The sequence below is a fragment of the Rhinoderma darwinii genome, chromosome 4, assembly GCF_050947455.1.
Source record: "Rhinoderma darwinii isolate aRhiDar2 chromosome 4, aRhiDar2.hap1, whole genome shotgun sequence".
Taxonomy (NCBI): Eukaryota; Metazoa; Chordata; class Amphibia; order Anura; family Rhinodermatidae; genus Rhinoderma; species Rhinoderma darwinii.
In genome coordinates this window covers 161,016,970-161,033,039 of record NC_134690.1, presented here as the reverse complement: position 1 = coordinate 161,033,039, position 16,070 = coordinate 161,016,970, and the positions used below count along the sequence as shown (strand labels likewise).

Sequence of the window (16,070 nt, the reverse complement as noted above, 5' to 3'; positions counted from 1 at the left end):
AGATATAAAGATTTTCACTCCAATACGGTGAGCACCCTCTCTGTTCATGGGGAAAGTGGCATACATGAGCAGATATTTCCCAGGATACTAATTTTCTCCCATAGAAAATTTTTCGTATACTGGAAAATATTGTGCCTTTTGGATTGCCCCACATGCCCTTTTCTTGGACGACAGTAAAGCAAACACTACAAATGTAGTGTCTAACACAAACAACTATGAACATTTTTCAGCATGAACAATAAGTGTTCTTACCAGTGGGAAAGATTTGCCTTGGTAACGCCAATTGTAAGCGATAATGGCCAATCTTACCACTGTTTACCATTTACGAAGTTAAAATCTGTATACGACATGGCTTGAACGTGAAGGTTTAGGAGCTAAATAAAAGATGAAAGCAGAGTTGTTATCTCTCTAGAAAAGGTGCATCGTGTGTAAATGCGGTGTACTCATCATAGTAAGTCTATATGGTCTGGAGAAATGTTGACAGTCCTTTCAAGATTGTCACTGTGGTGGATATTCCATTCTCTGCTCTTCTTTCAAGTCTCCCATTTTGCATGTCACATTTCTTTTAATGCTTTTCCTTTGTTTTTCCTCACTAACCCCCGCACTTCTGTGATCACAGTGTGACTGCTAAAATTACAGCTCACCACAAAGGTAGCGAAACCTGCATCACTCATTGTACCATTAAGGTGTTGATGTTTTGTTCCTTTATCTTAGAGTTTGTAGTTTTGTGGGTTGTTTTTTTTTTTGTTCTTTTTTGCACACCTGTTTTTATAGCCATATAAAACAGCTTTTCAGCACTCGGAATACAATACATTATTGAGATGAGGATGACGTAATATAAGATATGCCTTCTGCAAAACACTGTACAATTGTCTAATATAGTCTAATATTGTCTATGTAGTTATAAAAGAGAGGGAAGTGTCTGCCTTCCATATTAAAGGTCACAATAAGTAACAGTAACATGGCAAATGTGAATGAAATAGAACATAACTCCGTCAACAGGATGGTGACTAAACCAATTAGAAAACACAGATAGCACTAGAATAATAAACTGACTATCACCGCGTCCAAATCTTTTGCCGTCATAATGGCTGTTTTGTGTAATAGTATGCTTGACTTGCTGATCATTTAAACTTAGGGCATTAATACTGGAGGCATATCAAGATGGAATAGTAGAAGGAAGCATTATGTTTCATGCTGCTTGTCCCGCACTCATGCTATTGGCTTGGATTTCAGGAAATTACAGAGCTGGCACGTGTTGTAATCTCAACATTGTAAGCCTTTGTCTTTAGATCTTTGTGGTACACTTGCTCTCTCACGTCCATTTTCCCAGAAAGGCAATATTGTATGAATATTTGTTTGATGTGTGCCAATTCTAGCGGAATAAAGGACAGACTAAGACATTTTTAACACCTGGCCAGTAGGTACACACTATTAAGAGAAGCGTTTTCCACTTTGCTGTCCTTAATTCACTTCTTCACGAAAGGTTCTTTTTTAGTGTTTTTTTTTGTCTTTTATTTTATATATAGTCTCAGGCGTCATGCACACGACCATAGTTTCTATCCGCAATTACAGATCCCTAATTGCGGATAAAATACTGGCACGTTTATTTCTATCGGCCTCGGACACCTTCCCGTATATTTATGGGTGTGTGTGTCGGGGCCGTAGAAAAGACCCGCAAAAAACAGGACATGTCCTATTTTTCGCATTTACAGACGGTGCTCCTGTACTTATTACTGTGAGCACGTTCCTCAAATGCGGGGATAAATACTGCACGCTCGTGTGCTTGAGGCCTAAGGCTGCAAAATAGGGGTTATTATTATTATTAGATTTAAGATACTTCTCCCATCCTCTAGTATGTCACACTTTGGTCATAGCGGTGTCACTGCATCTTTAAACTCCTCATCATCTTCATCTTTTCTTCTTTTCTTCTCTGGTTTCTTCTTTACAGTCTCCTATCTGCCTGTCTCCGGAATGAACTCATGGAACCTCTGGGAGATCCTCTGAAAGACAAAGATACCTTCCCAAAACACTCAACATTCCCCCACCTTGCAATGTTTCCATAAAATAGACTATTTCCTCATCCTGCCTTGCTGTAGGACAATACTGCTGTTAAATAGAAGGAGTAGAAATGGTCAAATCTTTCAGTATGTGTAAACCTGATGGAAAACATTTTTTCCCCATGCTGACTGCTATATGATGAGGACTCTGGAAATGACAGTATTGTACAGTTTTACCTTAATGCACTTAATTTTATGACATTAATGCAAATTTTAACGGTTTGATATAAGATCACATATAAACATTAAACATGAAATGACAACTATGGATCATTTTTTTCGAGAAGATTTGGGAATATTTCTTTTGCATATGACATCAATTCACTTTTACCCACTGTGAATATAAATGGAAGGGTTCACTAATATTTTTTGTGTGTATGATAAATATGTACATCCTATCTGTTATAAGTATACTATCTGGTTCTAGAGCTACCGTAGATATACATTTCATATAACACTCATGTCCTGGGGCCTGTTTACACCAGAGTGATAGCTCTGAGATAGAAAAAGGACTTAAAACCTGTCAGAATGCAGAACACTAAGTTCATACTTATGAACACAAAAACATGGCTGCTTTCTTCCAAAAATAGCAACGCACCTGTCCAGATTGTGTGGGGTATTGCAGCTTGGCCCTGTTTACTTCAATGGAGCTGCGCTGCAATACCAGACACAACCAGTGGACAAGTGTGGGACTGTTTCTGGAAGAAAGCAGCCATGTTTTTCTAATCCTTAATGCGTCATATACGAAGCAGGTAAAATGTAGCGATGAACTTAATTACTTTAGCTTTAACTTATAGCCTATGCGTTCATGGATTGCAGGAGTTGCCATGATGATCAATGATCAGCTGCATTCTATGGATAGTGATTTTAGTGTTCTGATGTAAACGGTTCTTTGTTACGGACAAGTGTAAGTGTCCTTAATGGAGGAATATGTTTATTTAATAATGAAGAATTTACCCCGGTAATACTGGAGCTCTGGGAAGCTTGTCTTGAATGAGAGATTCAGACTTACAGACCTTTCCATGAGCGATATACAAATGGCTGACATCTTATGTCAGTCTTGTAAGGTACTAGTCATCTGCTAAAATATCGACCACTAGAACGTATTGTTTACGGGACTGAGCTAAGATGCTATCATTTTCATACAACCTAAGGCCCCATGCACACTACTGTAAAAGTCGTTCTTAATTGCGGAGCGGACCCATTCACTTCTATAGTCCACGGACACCTTCCTGTTTATTTACAGGAGTGTCCGAACCGTAGAAGTGTACCGGAAATGATAAGACATGTCCTATCTTTTGCTTTTTACGGACCGTGCTCCCATACTTTGCATGGGAGCACAGGCCAAAAAGGTGACTGTCTGCGGCCGGCCGTGCCCGCAATCACGGGCCGTGATTACGGGCACGGACATGTGCATGGGGATTAAGAAAAGATTTTGCAGGTTGAATCTCAGAACCAGGATGAGCATCAGTGACCAGAGTCCTAGGAGACATACTTCATTATTAAATAAAGTTGTTCTGCCACGACTGATGACGTGTTGTAGAAGATCGTGATTTGAGTACATGGAAAGGAGTGTGAGACGAGTAGTTTGTATGGCTTTATTTTCAATTTGATTGTTCTTAAATCTATGTCGTTTATTGTTAAGGGACTCAAGTACTGATCTGTCTTTTTGGCAGATTACGTGCCTTCTAGCCTGTCCTTTTCAGTGGCAGATATTTCTGGATTGGTGTAATACTTGTGTCTATTTGAGCAGGTCTCGAATGTATACATTTATTTTTTTATCATATTTTACTCATTTTAAAAATGTAAAACACTGGCAAAATATTTTTTCCCAGGTTGCTGATGTTTGTGAATGCTGGGCATGTGAGATTATGTGCAATTGCTGCTGGACGGATATATATGTTCCATATTTGAGCAACAAACAGCTCGGGCTTAGGCTATATATGCAATTTTATGGTTAAAATACACATTCAATTGAGAGTTTGAGTGGACAACACAGCTCAGTTAGTTGTATCTGTGTGATATGAGTAAATAGCACTATCTGGAAGGAATATGCATTGGATTACATTAACATTTCGCTGGTAGATTACCAATTTGCAAATGTTTACATTTATAGTTTTAATAGGAGTATAATGTATTCTGATTGTTAAAGATTATTGATACACCAGGATCGATCCATCACCATACCAAGATGCTATTAAGGGTGATCCAGGTTGGGGGATGTGCTGCAGTACTGCAGCTCTGCGCCTATTCAAGTGAATAGAAGCAGAGTTTCAGTACTGCAACACATCCGCTATACAGTGGGCGGAGCCTTCTACATCCGGCACCGACCACTGCATAACCTCCGGAGGCAGCCACAACAGCTGATCAGTGCGGGGTCCGGGTATACTGTGGATAGGTCATCAGTATAAAAACAGCCATCAACCTGGACTACCCCTTTAAGTTATATAAAGCAGCAAAACCATTTTATAATTATTTTTTTATTTTTTAACGTAACAATGTATTTAATAGGAAGGGTTGTATGGAGATACTGAACAGGATGTACCTATGTGGTAATTTAGTGGTATTGTTTATTGCAATGTTTTTGCATATTGTTAACACCATTGGAGAAAGTATAGATAACAATGTTTCAATGCTGTGCTGTTACTGCTATTACCATTGTACTGTAAATACTAAGGTTATCGCTGGATTGTATGCATCCAACATGCTTTTTTATATTTTGTCATTCACTCAAAATAAAAATTTGAAAATATTATTTTTGTTTAGTCAAAATCTTCTGGGTTTCCCCTTGGCACCCTCTTGAATTGTTGTTTCGAGTGGCTGCATGTTCTAATTTGCCAATAAATATTTATACTAGTTTATCTTGGACATCGGATGTATTTTTGTTCCAGTTCCTGTTCTCTTTCTTGTACTTAATCTAGGTTTGTCTTAAGGTCAATAAGACAAACACATCAGTGTAGCTGCTTGTTAAGAACTCAACCCTTAACAATAGAGCTGTTAATTTATTTTTATATAATTGGGTATTAATAAAAGAATATATGAAAACAGGTTACAAAGTGGAAGTCTGATGTAATTTTCAGGAGAACCGTTTACTACGAGAAAAGCTTCATGGTCATTCCATGGCTATAGCCCATAAGGTAGATAGCTCTGTGAACCTCATGGCTTCAGTGTGACCCGGACATGTAGATGTGTTAACTTTGCCAAACCCATTAAGTGTTGCCTGGCTCTCGTGAACTGGAAAATCTGATAATGTATCATTAAATGTACCATTAAATAAAGATGCCAATGGACCAGGTGACCCAAGCAAAACCCAAGTTGAGTATATGTTCCCTACCGACTTGTCATTCTAATGTATTACTGCGCGTGTTTTTTTATTTTTTTTTAAATATGCTTTTAGAAGATGAGATTCATCCAAACTAAAGCTAACCGGCATATACAAAGCTTTGTCATTTATAATTGAAGACACAATGCAGTGCCGGATCTGTCATATGACCGATGCCACCAGCGCCCGTCAGACCCTCAATTACTTACAATGGAGTCCGTTAGGGTTCTGTCGTGGTGTCTGACACAAATGTGAACAAAGCCTTAGTTGTATTGTAGGATACTACACTACTAATGGTTGAAGTCCCAGGGACGTAGCTATAGACAATTTTTATAGGGAAGAGATGTGGGTTCATTAAAAATCCCTTAAACACATGTCAGTAAGAAAATAAGATGGACATTTTCACTAGCTAGTCTAGGACAGCGTAAGTGTATGTGCTCCAGCTATTGAAACAGCGTTCCCAATCATCATGTTCTATAATAAAAGCTGAATCATGTGTTATTTGATGAAATCATAGTTCTAAATATTCCATTCTGTAATCCGTCATTTCATCTTCCCCATGATCATTGTCAGCGATAACCTACAATGCACCATATATCTATCCTCATTATCAAAACACCAATGAACTAAGTCTGGAATCTGAGTTGTGTAATTGAATCTTTAGGTCCTGCAGCCAGCGCCTCAGGGTGTATGCTCACCACCTCCTCCGCTTGGCTTGATGCCGTATACCTGGAGGGTGAGAGTGATCCTATCTCTTCACATACCTGCCCGGAAGATGTGTTCACTGATACTGGAATGATGGAGTCAGGGGAAAAAAATCAATTCTTCCTCATAGAAACCTAAAAACAGTAATTCTGGACTTTCCAGGCTTTTACGTAAATCGTACAGCACACTCACATGCTACAAAGGCCTTGTCTATGAACACGATTTTACCTTAGATGATGGAAAGCTCCTAATCGTCATAGCTGTGTTATCCAGAATCTCCTAAGACTGAAGTAAAGAACTCGAGGCAGCCACTGTACCTTTGTTCTGTATATGGTCTATCATTCGTTCTGGACAGTATGTGGACTTGTATATTCTATTTTCAGTAATCCAGTCCATCTCCATTTATTTTGTAGAACTGGGATTTAATATATTGCTATTTGCAGGTAACTTAACAAGATTTATCGTCAACTTCTAACCTTTTTGATTTTTTGCACAGATCGTCATTACAAGGACAACCTTCATTTGGATCGGTTTCTCCGCCCCTCGGCAAGATGAATAGTATGAACAAGCTCCCTTCAGTTAGTCAACTGATGAACCCACAGCAGAGAAATTCCCTTACTCCAAATGCCATGTCAGATGGTATGGTATCCAACAGTAAGTATACGCTCACCCAAGCAACTAGTGCTGCCTCATACATTCTACCATATTTTATCAGAAATTAACCATTATTTCAGTATGTATAATGACCTAAGTAAAGAATTGGACTTATTGTCTACTCCAAAATGTCTTAATGTGCAATATTTTGTAGCTATGTTCTCCATGGCTATTTTATGTTGGCTGTTATTTGTCAGTCTATGGAAACATTACATATGGAAATCTTTAGACAAGTTAGAAATATTGCAGGATCTACTTATGGGTCAGGTATAGGACAGGGGCACCATCTCCGCTCTCTGTAATATCAACTCATCTCCATTCCCCTGCATTATAGATTAAATCATTCTTCTAACTGTACATCGCCACCATTTTTATATGTCGCTAAACATACAGGATTGATGCATATAACAATGTACTATGAGAAATTCTTTTGTTTAGTTGGCAAACTTCTAAAAGCAAATACTGTCATGTTTTTGGGGTATTAAATAGCTAAAATATGGAACGTTAACGTCTGAAGTGTGGATTATAGACCTGCTTATTAACTAATCTCTAGTAGTTTTTATCCTCCTTTTCTCTGGGATCCCAAGAGCCCAATTGTTTGTTTGCCCTTATAAAATATGTATTTACTAGACAGTGATATAGCCCCTCTTCCTCCGAAAAAAGATGACACCAATAAAATAGATAGCCTTTCTGTTACATTACACAATGTTTCTTCTTGTTACCAGTTCCCATGATGAGTGCACATATGCCAATGGCTGGGGATCTTAATGGACTAAGCCCACCACAAGCGCTGCCGCCTTCCCTGTCTATGAACACCTCATCACACTGCACACCTCCTCCTCCATATCCAACAGACTGCAGCATCTCCAGGTAAGTTTACAAAGAAATATCAAATCTAAGGATTTTGGTGTCAGTCTTGTCTAAAGATTGTATATAGTCTGAAAAACAGATTCAAATATGTTAAAGTGAACATGGACATATCCCCTGCTATTGCAGTCCTACTTTAGCTAACTTGCAGTGCTTCTATGGTTAAGACATAAACTGTCATTTACCTAGTAACTACTACTTCTAAAAAATAAAATGTTTGTTTTGTTTTTGTTTTTTGTGTTTTTTTAGTTTTTTTAAGATTTATCTAACCTTTGGTTCTAAAGGTATATGTAAGCCCATATATACTATTCCTCCACCACTGTGCCATCTATTAGAAACCAAATAGAATAAAGGGAACTACATATACCCTATATATTACACATAGTGCTTGGTATTAAGTACATGTAAATCAAAATGTATCTGCTGGATCAAGTATGCACAATAAACCAGTAAGTGTTGTTTGACAACATTTCGAATCAGTTCTGAAATTGTCTGGTCTTGTGCTTGGTATGGATAGTCTCAGCTAAGTATTTATTCACACTGAGAGTTTATGTTCTACATGTTCTTTTTGGTTGCATCCTGATGGAACCTGAATGGATTTGTGTGTATTCTGTTTCCTTCTACCTAGATATGCTGGTTCTCCTTATGTTGTAATATAATAGTCTGCATGTCTGTAATCAAGTTTAGTAGTTTGTTGTATAACTCGTAAGTGCCTTCTGCATCTTTTATGTTACAACATCTAAATCATATAAAATATATGGAAAGTAAGGGGTTGTATTTTGCACCCCATTACAGTAACCTGGGCATGGATTCATCCCCCGCCCCTAATCAATTTGTGCATGCGTATGGACAAGTAAAAGAAAGACGTGAGGTGAGATGACACCAATTGTACCTCTGCAACCCAGTCCTTTACTAGTCTTTGTATTAAGAAATACCTCTGGCTAACATGGCTGAGTTTTGGGCACTTCACGTCACATTAGTGAAGTTGGGCAAAATCCTTTAAACCGTGAAATATTGAGGTTCACTCGGAAGTATCCGACAACTCTGCCACTTTCAGCCACGCTCCTTGCTTGGTCTGGTGCTTTAAACTTTGCCGTTCTACTCCTGAGTTGACTCTTTGGGTCCCTCTAGGTCTTGATGCTTTTTCCGCTTTCAGAGCATGTCTGAACACTCCATTGAGCAGAAATCTTCATCTCTCATTAATCGGAGAAGAGACTGCCAATATAAGGAAATTCTGTGCACATTGGTTCTGCACTTTTAGTAATCATACTTCATAGCTTTGATGTCTATTAAAAAGGGATTTTTGAAAAGCCTCCCAAGTGCAAAAAGATTCAGAAAGCACATAACTGATGTTATGTTGTCTGATATCTCATGTAGTTGTTAAACACATATTCTGAAAAGAAGTTTTATGTTTTGGTTTTTTCCTGCTTTTTATATAAAATGCTTTTTTATGTCTTGTAGTTTTTTAGCGAGATTGGGATGTTCATCCTGTCTGGACTATTTCACTACCCAGGGCTTGAGCAGCATCTATCAGATTGAGCACTACTCCATGGAGGTGAGTTTCCAACCCACTTTTGTCTTATTAAACTTCTGCCATAAGGACTTACACCATTTCCACTCATTTATAACTGACATCTTTCACTCCCCAAGTGGCAGATAGAAAATCACGGCACAGAATTTTATACAAGCCAGGAATTTTTTTTTATCTCAACTGGCATGGAAACTTTTCCATTTTTTTTGCTATTGAAACTCCATTAGAACTCAAAAAAATCCCGGGCTGGCAAATTATTTATTATGAGCATTAGGAATCATCATCTATTTGAATGTCTCCTTGTGTCTAAAATCCTTTTTTTAGAGCAGGAAGTGGAAACAGCGAATTGGAGTTAATTCTCCATAAACGCATGGCTCTCTGGTTGGGTCTTCATGTATGGTGACTCTTTGACTGTTACGTATTAATAAACACCATGCCTAAAATACAGTACGACCAAATAAGCATGTTGTAGCTTTAACTGCAAGAAAGATGTCCGTTATTCTCTGTGAACTGCTATGTAAGAGTTGAAGTAAATTTCTAAACTTAAAGCTGATCTGTCACATGAATATACCGCACTATGGGCAGCATGTTACAAGCACAGATCTCTTCTATCAGCCCAAACGGCACAAGAAAATATTGCGCCGATTGACTTACTGGTGCGATCAAAGAAAAGAGTGGCCTAATAATTCTGATAAGAGCACCCCTGCCTCTCACCACCTCGTCCCTTCACTCCTCACAGTGATTGATGGCCAGCTGATATGTAGAGAGATTCACAACAGCCTGTTATTTAGTGGTGAGAGAGGAAGGGGGCGCTCTCCTCATGAATACAGCGTACTCATAACCATGAGTCCGCTGTATTCTTTTATTAGCCAATTGGCAGAATATATTCTTGTGCTGTTTGGGCTAATAGGAGAGCGGACGTACATAGAGCAGCACATTAAGATTATAGATCCATAACCTGATATTTAATACACTTACAGAAAGTAAGCAAGAACAGAATCAAAGTTTAATGGTTGCTAAAGGGAACTGGAATGAGTTATATAGTATATGAGATAGAACTGCCTCCTGCTAGAGTAATAAACGCTTTGACCAAATCTTGAAGGTGAATGATACATGACCCCATGCTTTCTAAAATCTCTCATCTTCTGTTTTTATTATTTAGGACCTGATAAGCCTCAAGATTCCAGAGCAGTTTCGTCATGCAATCTGGAAAGGTCTAGTAGAACACAGGCCAATCCATGAGTTCTCATCACCCCCCCATCTGCTCCGGACAACAAGCAGCGCTTCTACCGTAAGCGTGGGATCCAACGAATCTCGTGGAGAAAGAGTCATTGATGCTGTGCGCTTCACACTGCGTCAGACGATCTCCTTCCCACCACGTGATGATTGGAATGATTTCAATTTCGATATGGATGCTCGTAGAAATAAGCAGCAGCGCATAAAGGAAGAGGGCGAATGACTAACTTCTTGCTTTCCCTGTTAATGTTGCCATGCAGGACCAATAATATATTTTCAACTTATCTGTTTCCATCACTCACCATTGTATTTATGTGTATATATATGTATAGGGGAGATGGTGGGGAGCAGACATAAGTTAGAGATGGAGATCTAAGGCTAAATATGTAAATCACTGTTATGTTGCCATTAATAACTGTTATTCCAGAACTATACGGCCTGTGTAGAAATGAAGCACCAAATAACATTATGGATACGAAATAAATATCCGTACGATTAATTCATTTTAGCGAAGGGTGACAACAGAAAGTGTTGTCTAGAAGGATTTGATCACATGCCATATATCTATTACACCGTATTCCACAAGTTCACGTTTATTTAACAAAGGCTATGTTATTTATCCCGAAGACTACATTTCAGTTCGCTGTAAAAGTAGTGGCCATATTTTTGTTTTTCCATATTCTGTACTGAACTAAAGTTACTCTACTAATTGTTTTACAGGGGGATGTGTTTTTGCACCCTGTCTCTACACTGCTACACCCAGTACATATATACCTAGCAATTATGTGCTCTATAACTGCATTGTCAGGGCAGTTAAAAGAAAGACGCTCCCTGTGCCAGTTTGTGTAGGCACTGCCAATGCTATTACTTTATGTTTTGTAACATGGACGTTTTTCAATACTTGTTCTAGTTCATGTTATTATTGTTGCACTTATTAAAGCCTTGACGTTGCTTTTGAACAGGATTGTCAAGGTTACAGGATTGTGAGTAGTTAGGCCATAGAATCATTTAGAATCTTATGTTGTGCCCCATGAGGGTCGTTTAGTACAACCAATGGAAGCTTTGCATTTATTATACTTTATTACATGGTATCAATGAGGATGATTTACTAGAATGGGTCAAATGTGCTTTTAGTTCTCAACATCCAATAAGGAATTGGATTTTGTGCATTGGCTTCTTTATACCAGAAGTGTTTACATTTCAATATACTACTATATATTTCACTGCCCAAAGAATCTGTTAAGACTAAAGAAATATAATACATATATATATTTACCAATAGTATTCTACATGTGTAGAAGCACTTGGTCTCCTCTTCACCAGCTGTTTTGGATACATGGTCTGACCATTACATTGACAAGATTTCGCTTTCATTCTCATATATCGAAATTGTCTCAGACAACTGCTTTTCTTGTTGCTTATAGCAACCAAAGTCCATGTTTCACCATGAAGACTGAATCCATCCCTCAATCACCGTATGCAGTTATAGTTTATTTTTTGTTTTATTTTGTATAGTTTAAATAATTTTGGGGATGCACATTTTTTTGCCATTTGACAGCGAGTTATTTGAGATTTCAGAACTCTAAGCAATACTATTACTGCTTACTAGTCTGCAGTCTGATGTCTCCTGTTGGCTGGGAGGTGGTTGGGGAGGTTGTCCGTTCTTGGTCTGTGCTCTGGAATAAGGATGACAAGGTACAGGGCTGTACTGATGCTTTATTCTTGATATGTGCCAATTATGTCATATTGATGAGCAAATAAGACAGAATTGCTCCAGGCTTCATTGCAGCCTGGTATAGACATTATGATAATTAGCTGCGACACAAAAGAGCGCCATTAGTTCCATTATACGAGTAAACGACAGAGTTTAAAAACAGATCTTTCATCGTATTATGGTGTCCTATTTGGGGGCAGCATATAATAATGACAGGTCCGCTAAAATATTATACCAAATGTTTTTGATTAACAGCCGCTAAGAACAAATACAGCAAACTTCATTATGAGTACACTGTATTCATGAGGATTTTGTACATCCCACTCATGCCTATATCCGGTTAGGTACTTGGTTTATTCAGGCCCTGTCATGTATATAGGCTTCTACTGTGCTACTGAAGTCAGAATATATCGGACTCATATCCTAATCAACCACATAGGCCAAAGTGATGGCAGCTTTACTGTAAGTTGACAGATATCATTGTGTTACTGTCTTATCATAGCGCTGATAGGTCAAATATTGTAAGCCTTTTGTAAATTTCTGTTTTGATACATTTTTTTTTTTTTTTCATTTTTGTGTTTTTGGGATAACAGGATTTCCAAATAAGACTTATTATATTAATATAAGGGCTTCACTCTCATTTTCAGTTGTCTTTTCATAAACTGTTTGTACATATTCAACTTTAGAGTCCTATATTTCAACTATATTGGAACTTTTGGGTGGCATAAAATAAGCTGTTCACCATTCAAAGGGGAGGTCTTGGTTGTTCTCATTGTAATTTCCTAGATATGTTTCCTCAATGCCAGCAACAGTGTGAAGTAACCGGTGAAGACTCTCGTGTATCATTTATGTTCAATGTTTATAGCACTGGATTGTGATGTCATTTAATACAAAAACTTAAAATGAAAAAAAAAGTCTTAATTTGTTAATGAGCTTTATAAACTGTTGTTTTTTATGTAAATATTTTGTATAATTACAAATTCAGTTATCTAAATTTGTTTGATTTATTTCTAAATAAAACAAAATTAATGGTTTGCCTTGTCCTATTAGTGTCGCACTTCAGAGACTACTTCAAAAATTCAAAAATATTTATCAACGCTTGTGCCAAACTTATCTGAGGGAAAAGGTCCAATGAACAATTTGAAAGCTGAACTTTGCTTTTGGAAACTTTTTCCTCTACAACAGACTGGATAAAAGTTGAGCTGGCATTACACATGAGATACATTTTGGCCAATCCTGGAGATTTTAGAGGGATCAGCTCACAATATTATATACATATAAGGGGACTGCCTGACTGTCCCCCAATGGCACATATCATGTGAAAGAAGGATTGGCCATGTTGGATTTCAACATTCCAAATCCTGGCAACAGCTTATTTACCTTGGCCTATGACATCAGCTACATCAGTAAGTGTTCCCAAAATTCTGAAATGTATTACGGGTTAGTGCATAATATCATACATTACATCACTTTCTATAGAGGTAAAACCCTACGATATATATCCCAGCACCATTTCGGACCTGGACAATGTTATCAGAACACGGAATAAAACTCTCCCTTATTTGTTTTTATAGAATTTGAGTACTTAAAGAGGCTCTGTCACCAGATTTTTCAACCCCTATCTGCTATTGCAGCAGATAGGCGCTGCAATGTAGATTACAGTAACGTTTTTATTTTTTAAAAAACGAGCATTTTTGGCCAAGTTATGACCATTTTTGTAGTTATGCAAATGAGGCTTGCAAAAGTCCAAGTGGGCGTGTATTATGTGCGTACATCGGGGCGTTTTTAATACTTTTACTAGCTGGGCGCTCTGACGAGAAGTATCATCCACTTCTCTTCAGAACGCCCAGCTTCTGCCAGATCACACTGTGACGTCACTCACAGGTCCTGCATCGTGTCAGACGAGCGAGGACACATCGGCACCAGAGGCTTCAGTTGATTCTGCAGCAGCATCGGCGTTAGCAGGTAAGTCGATGTAGAAGTGGATGATACTTCTCATCAGAACGCCCAGCTAGTAAAAGTATTAAAAACGCCCCGATGTACGCACATAATACACGCCCACTTGGACTTTTACTTTTAAACACACCCACTTGGACTTTTGCAAGCCTCATTTGCATAACTACAAAAATGGTCATAACTTGGCCAAAAATGCTCGTTTTTTTAAAAATAAAAACGTTACTGTAATCTACATTGCAGCGCCTATCTGCTGCAATAGCAGATAGGGGTTGCAAAATCTGGTGACAGAGCCTCTTTAAGCTTCTGAAATTAAAAAAACTGGGACACTGTAAAAGGAAGGCAGTTCATGACAGCAGGCTCTATGCACCCAGGCAAATTATAGAATTTAGTTTAAATACTTATTTAACAATTAAACATCTTTTCCAAACTTGTTTTAAATTCTGTATGGATATTAAGGTACACGTGGCCTAGGCTGACACAGACCTGAAGATCTTTCTCCACCAACTTGACCACGAATATGGTCCATTGTCTTTTTTTTTGTGCAACTATTTCAAAATATTCTGACACCATCAACCACCTTCTGAATGCACAATGCTGCAGACACCTAATATGTTCCTATTGACTGAAGGGAAGCTCCTAGTGCCCATACAGCTACATCCTACCTACACAATATTTTAAAAAAAATACAGTTTAAGGCCTCATTTACACGAGCGTGTGCGCTTTGCGCACGCAAAAAAAACGCAGCGTTTTGCTTTCGCAAAAGGCACTTGACAGCTCCGTGTGTCATCAGTGTATGATGCGCTGCTGCGTGATTTTTGCGCAGCCGCCATCATAGAGATGAGGCTAGTCGACGTCAGTCACTGTCCAGGGTGCTGAAAGAGTAAACTGATCGGCAGTAACTCTTTCAGCACCCTCGACAGTGAATTCCGATCACAATATACAGCAACCTGTGAATAAAAAAAGACGTTCATACTTACCAAGAACTTCCTGCTTCCTCCAGTCCGGTCTCCTGCCTTGGTGACGCGTCCCTCTCTTGACATCCGGCCCCACCTCCCTGGATGACGCGGCAGTCCATGTGACCGCTGCAGCCTGTGATTGGCTGCAGCCTGTGCTTGGCCTGTGATTGGCTGCAGCCTGTGCTTGGCCTGTGGTTGGCTGCAGCTGTCACTTGGACTGAATTGTCATCCCGGGAGGTCAGACTGGAGGAAGAAGCCGGGAGTTATCGGTAAGTCAGAACGTCTTTTTTTTTTTACACGTTCATGTATATTGTGATCGGAAGTCACTGTCCAGGGTGCTGAACCAGTTTAACTCTTTCAGCACCCTGGACAGTGACTGTCTCCTGACGTCGCGTACCGCAAAAATTTTTGCCGGGTTCGGTCAAAACGAGTTCGGCCGAACCCGGTGAAGTTCGGTTTGCTCATCTCTAAGACACTCCGTTTGGATGTTTGTAAACAGAACAGCACGTGGTGCTTTTCTGTTTACATTCAGAGTTTGACAGCTCTTGCGCGAATCTCGCAGTTCGCACGGAAGTGATTCCATGCGACCTTCGTGGTTTTCACGCACCCATTGACTTCAATGGGTGCGTGATGCGCGAAAAACGCAGAAATTTAGAACATGTCGTGAGTTTTTTTCAGCGCACTCACGCTGAGCAAAACTCACGGACTGTCTGCATGCCCCCATAGACTTGTATAGGTCCGTGCGTCGCACGGACGTATATCACGTTCGTGTAAATGAGGCCTAAGAAGGACTGAAAATTTTACCAAAATACAGCAACACACAAATACCATTTGCTCACCACCTTACTTCGAGCTGAAATTAGAGCTGGGGCCTTCCTTACCATTCCTCTTATGTCAACATACCCTGTGATGTGTGGTGCAAGATGAACAGCTTTAAAAAAAAAAAAGTATCTCGTGGTACTCTGTTACGAGATGTCTGTACTATATGGGTCTATGTGGCCACCCAATGGTGGTGATGTGAATTACAGCCTGTCACAGACTTTGCTAGCATGTCATGATATTGTATAAA

At 38.9% G+C, this 16,070-nt stretch overlaps 1 protein-coding gene across 4 annotated transcripts in view; it reads left to right on the top strand.

The window, feature by feature from the left end:
• Positions 1 to 10,598, top strand: part of TP63 (tumor protein p63) — a 55,808-nt gene extending 45,210 nt beyond the window's left edge. For 2 of the 4 annotated variants that reach the window (XM_075864075.1, XM_075864076.1), the window contains 4 exons: positions 6,584 to 6,741; positions 7,467 to 7,611; positions 9,070 to 9,163; positions 10,302 to 10,598. In XM_075864075.1, the coding sequence (XP_075720190.1) occupies positions 6,584 to 6,741; positions 7,467 to 7,611; positions 9,070 to 9,163; positions 10,302 to 10,598 (694 nt within the window). Of the gene's footprint in view, positions 1 to 1,951; positions 2,274 to 6,583; positions 6,769 to 7,466; positions 7,612 to 9,069; positions 9,164 to 10,301 lie in introns of those variants that run through there. The other 2 variants (XM_075864074.1, XM_075864077.1) reach the window with 2 other exon arrangements.
• The last annotated feature ends 5,472 nt before the right edge of the window (positions 10,599 to 16,070 follow it).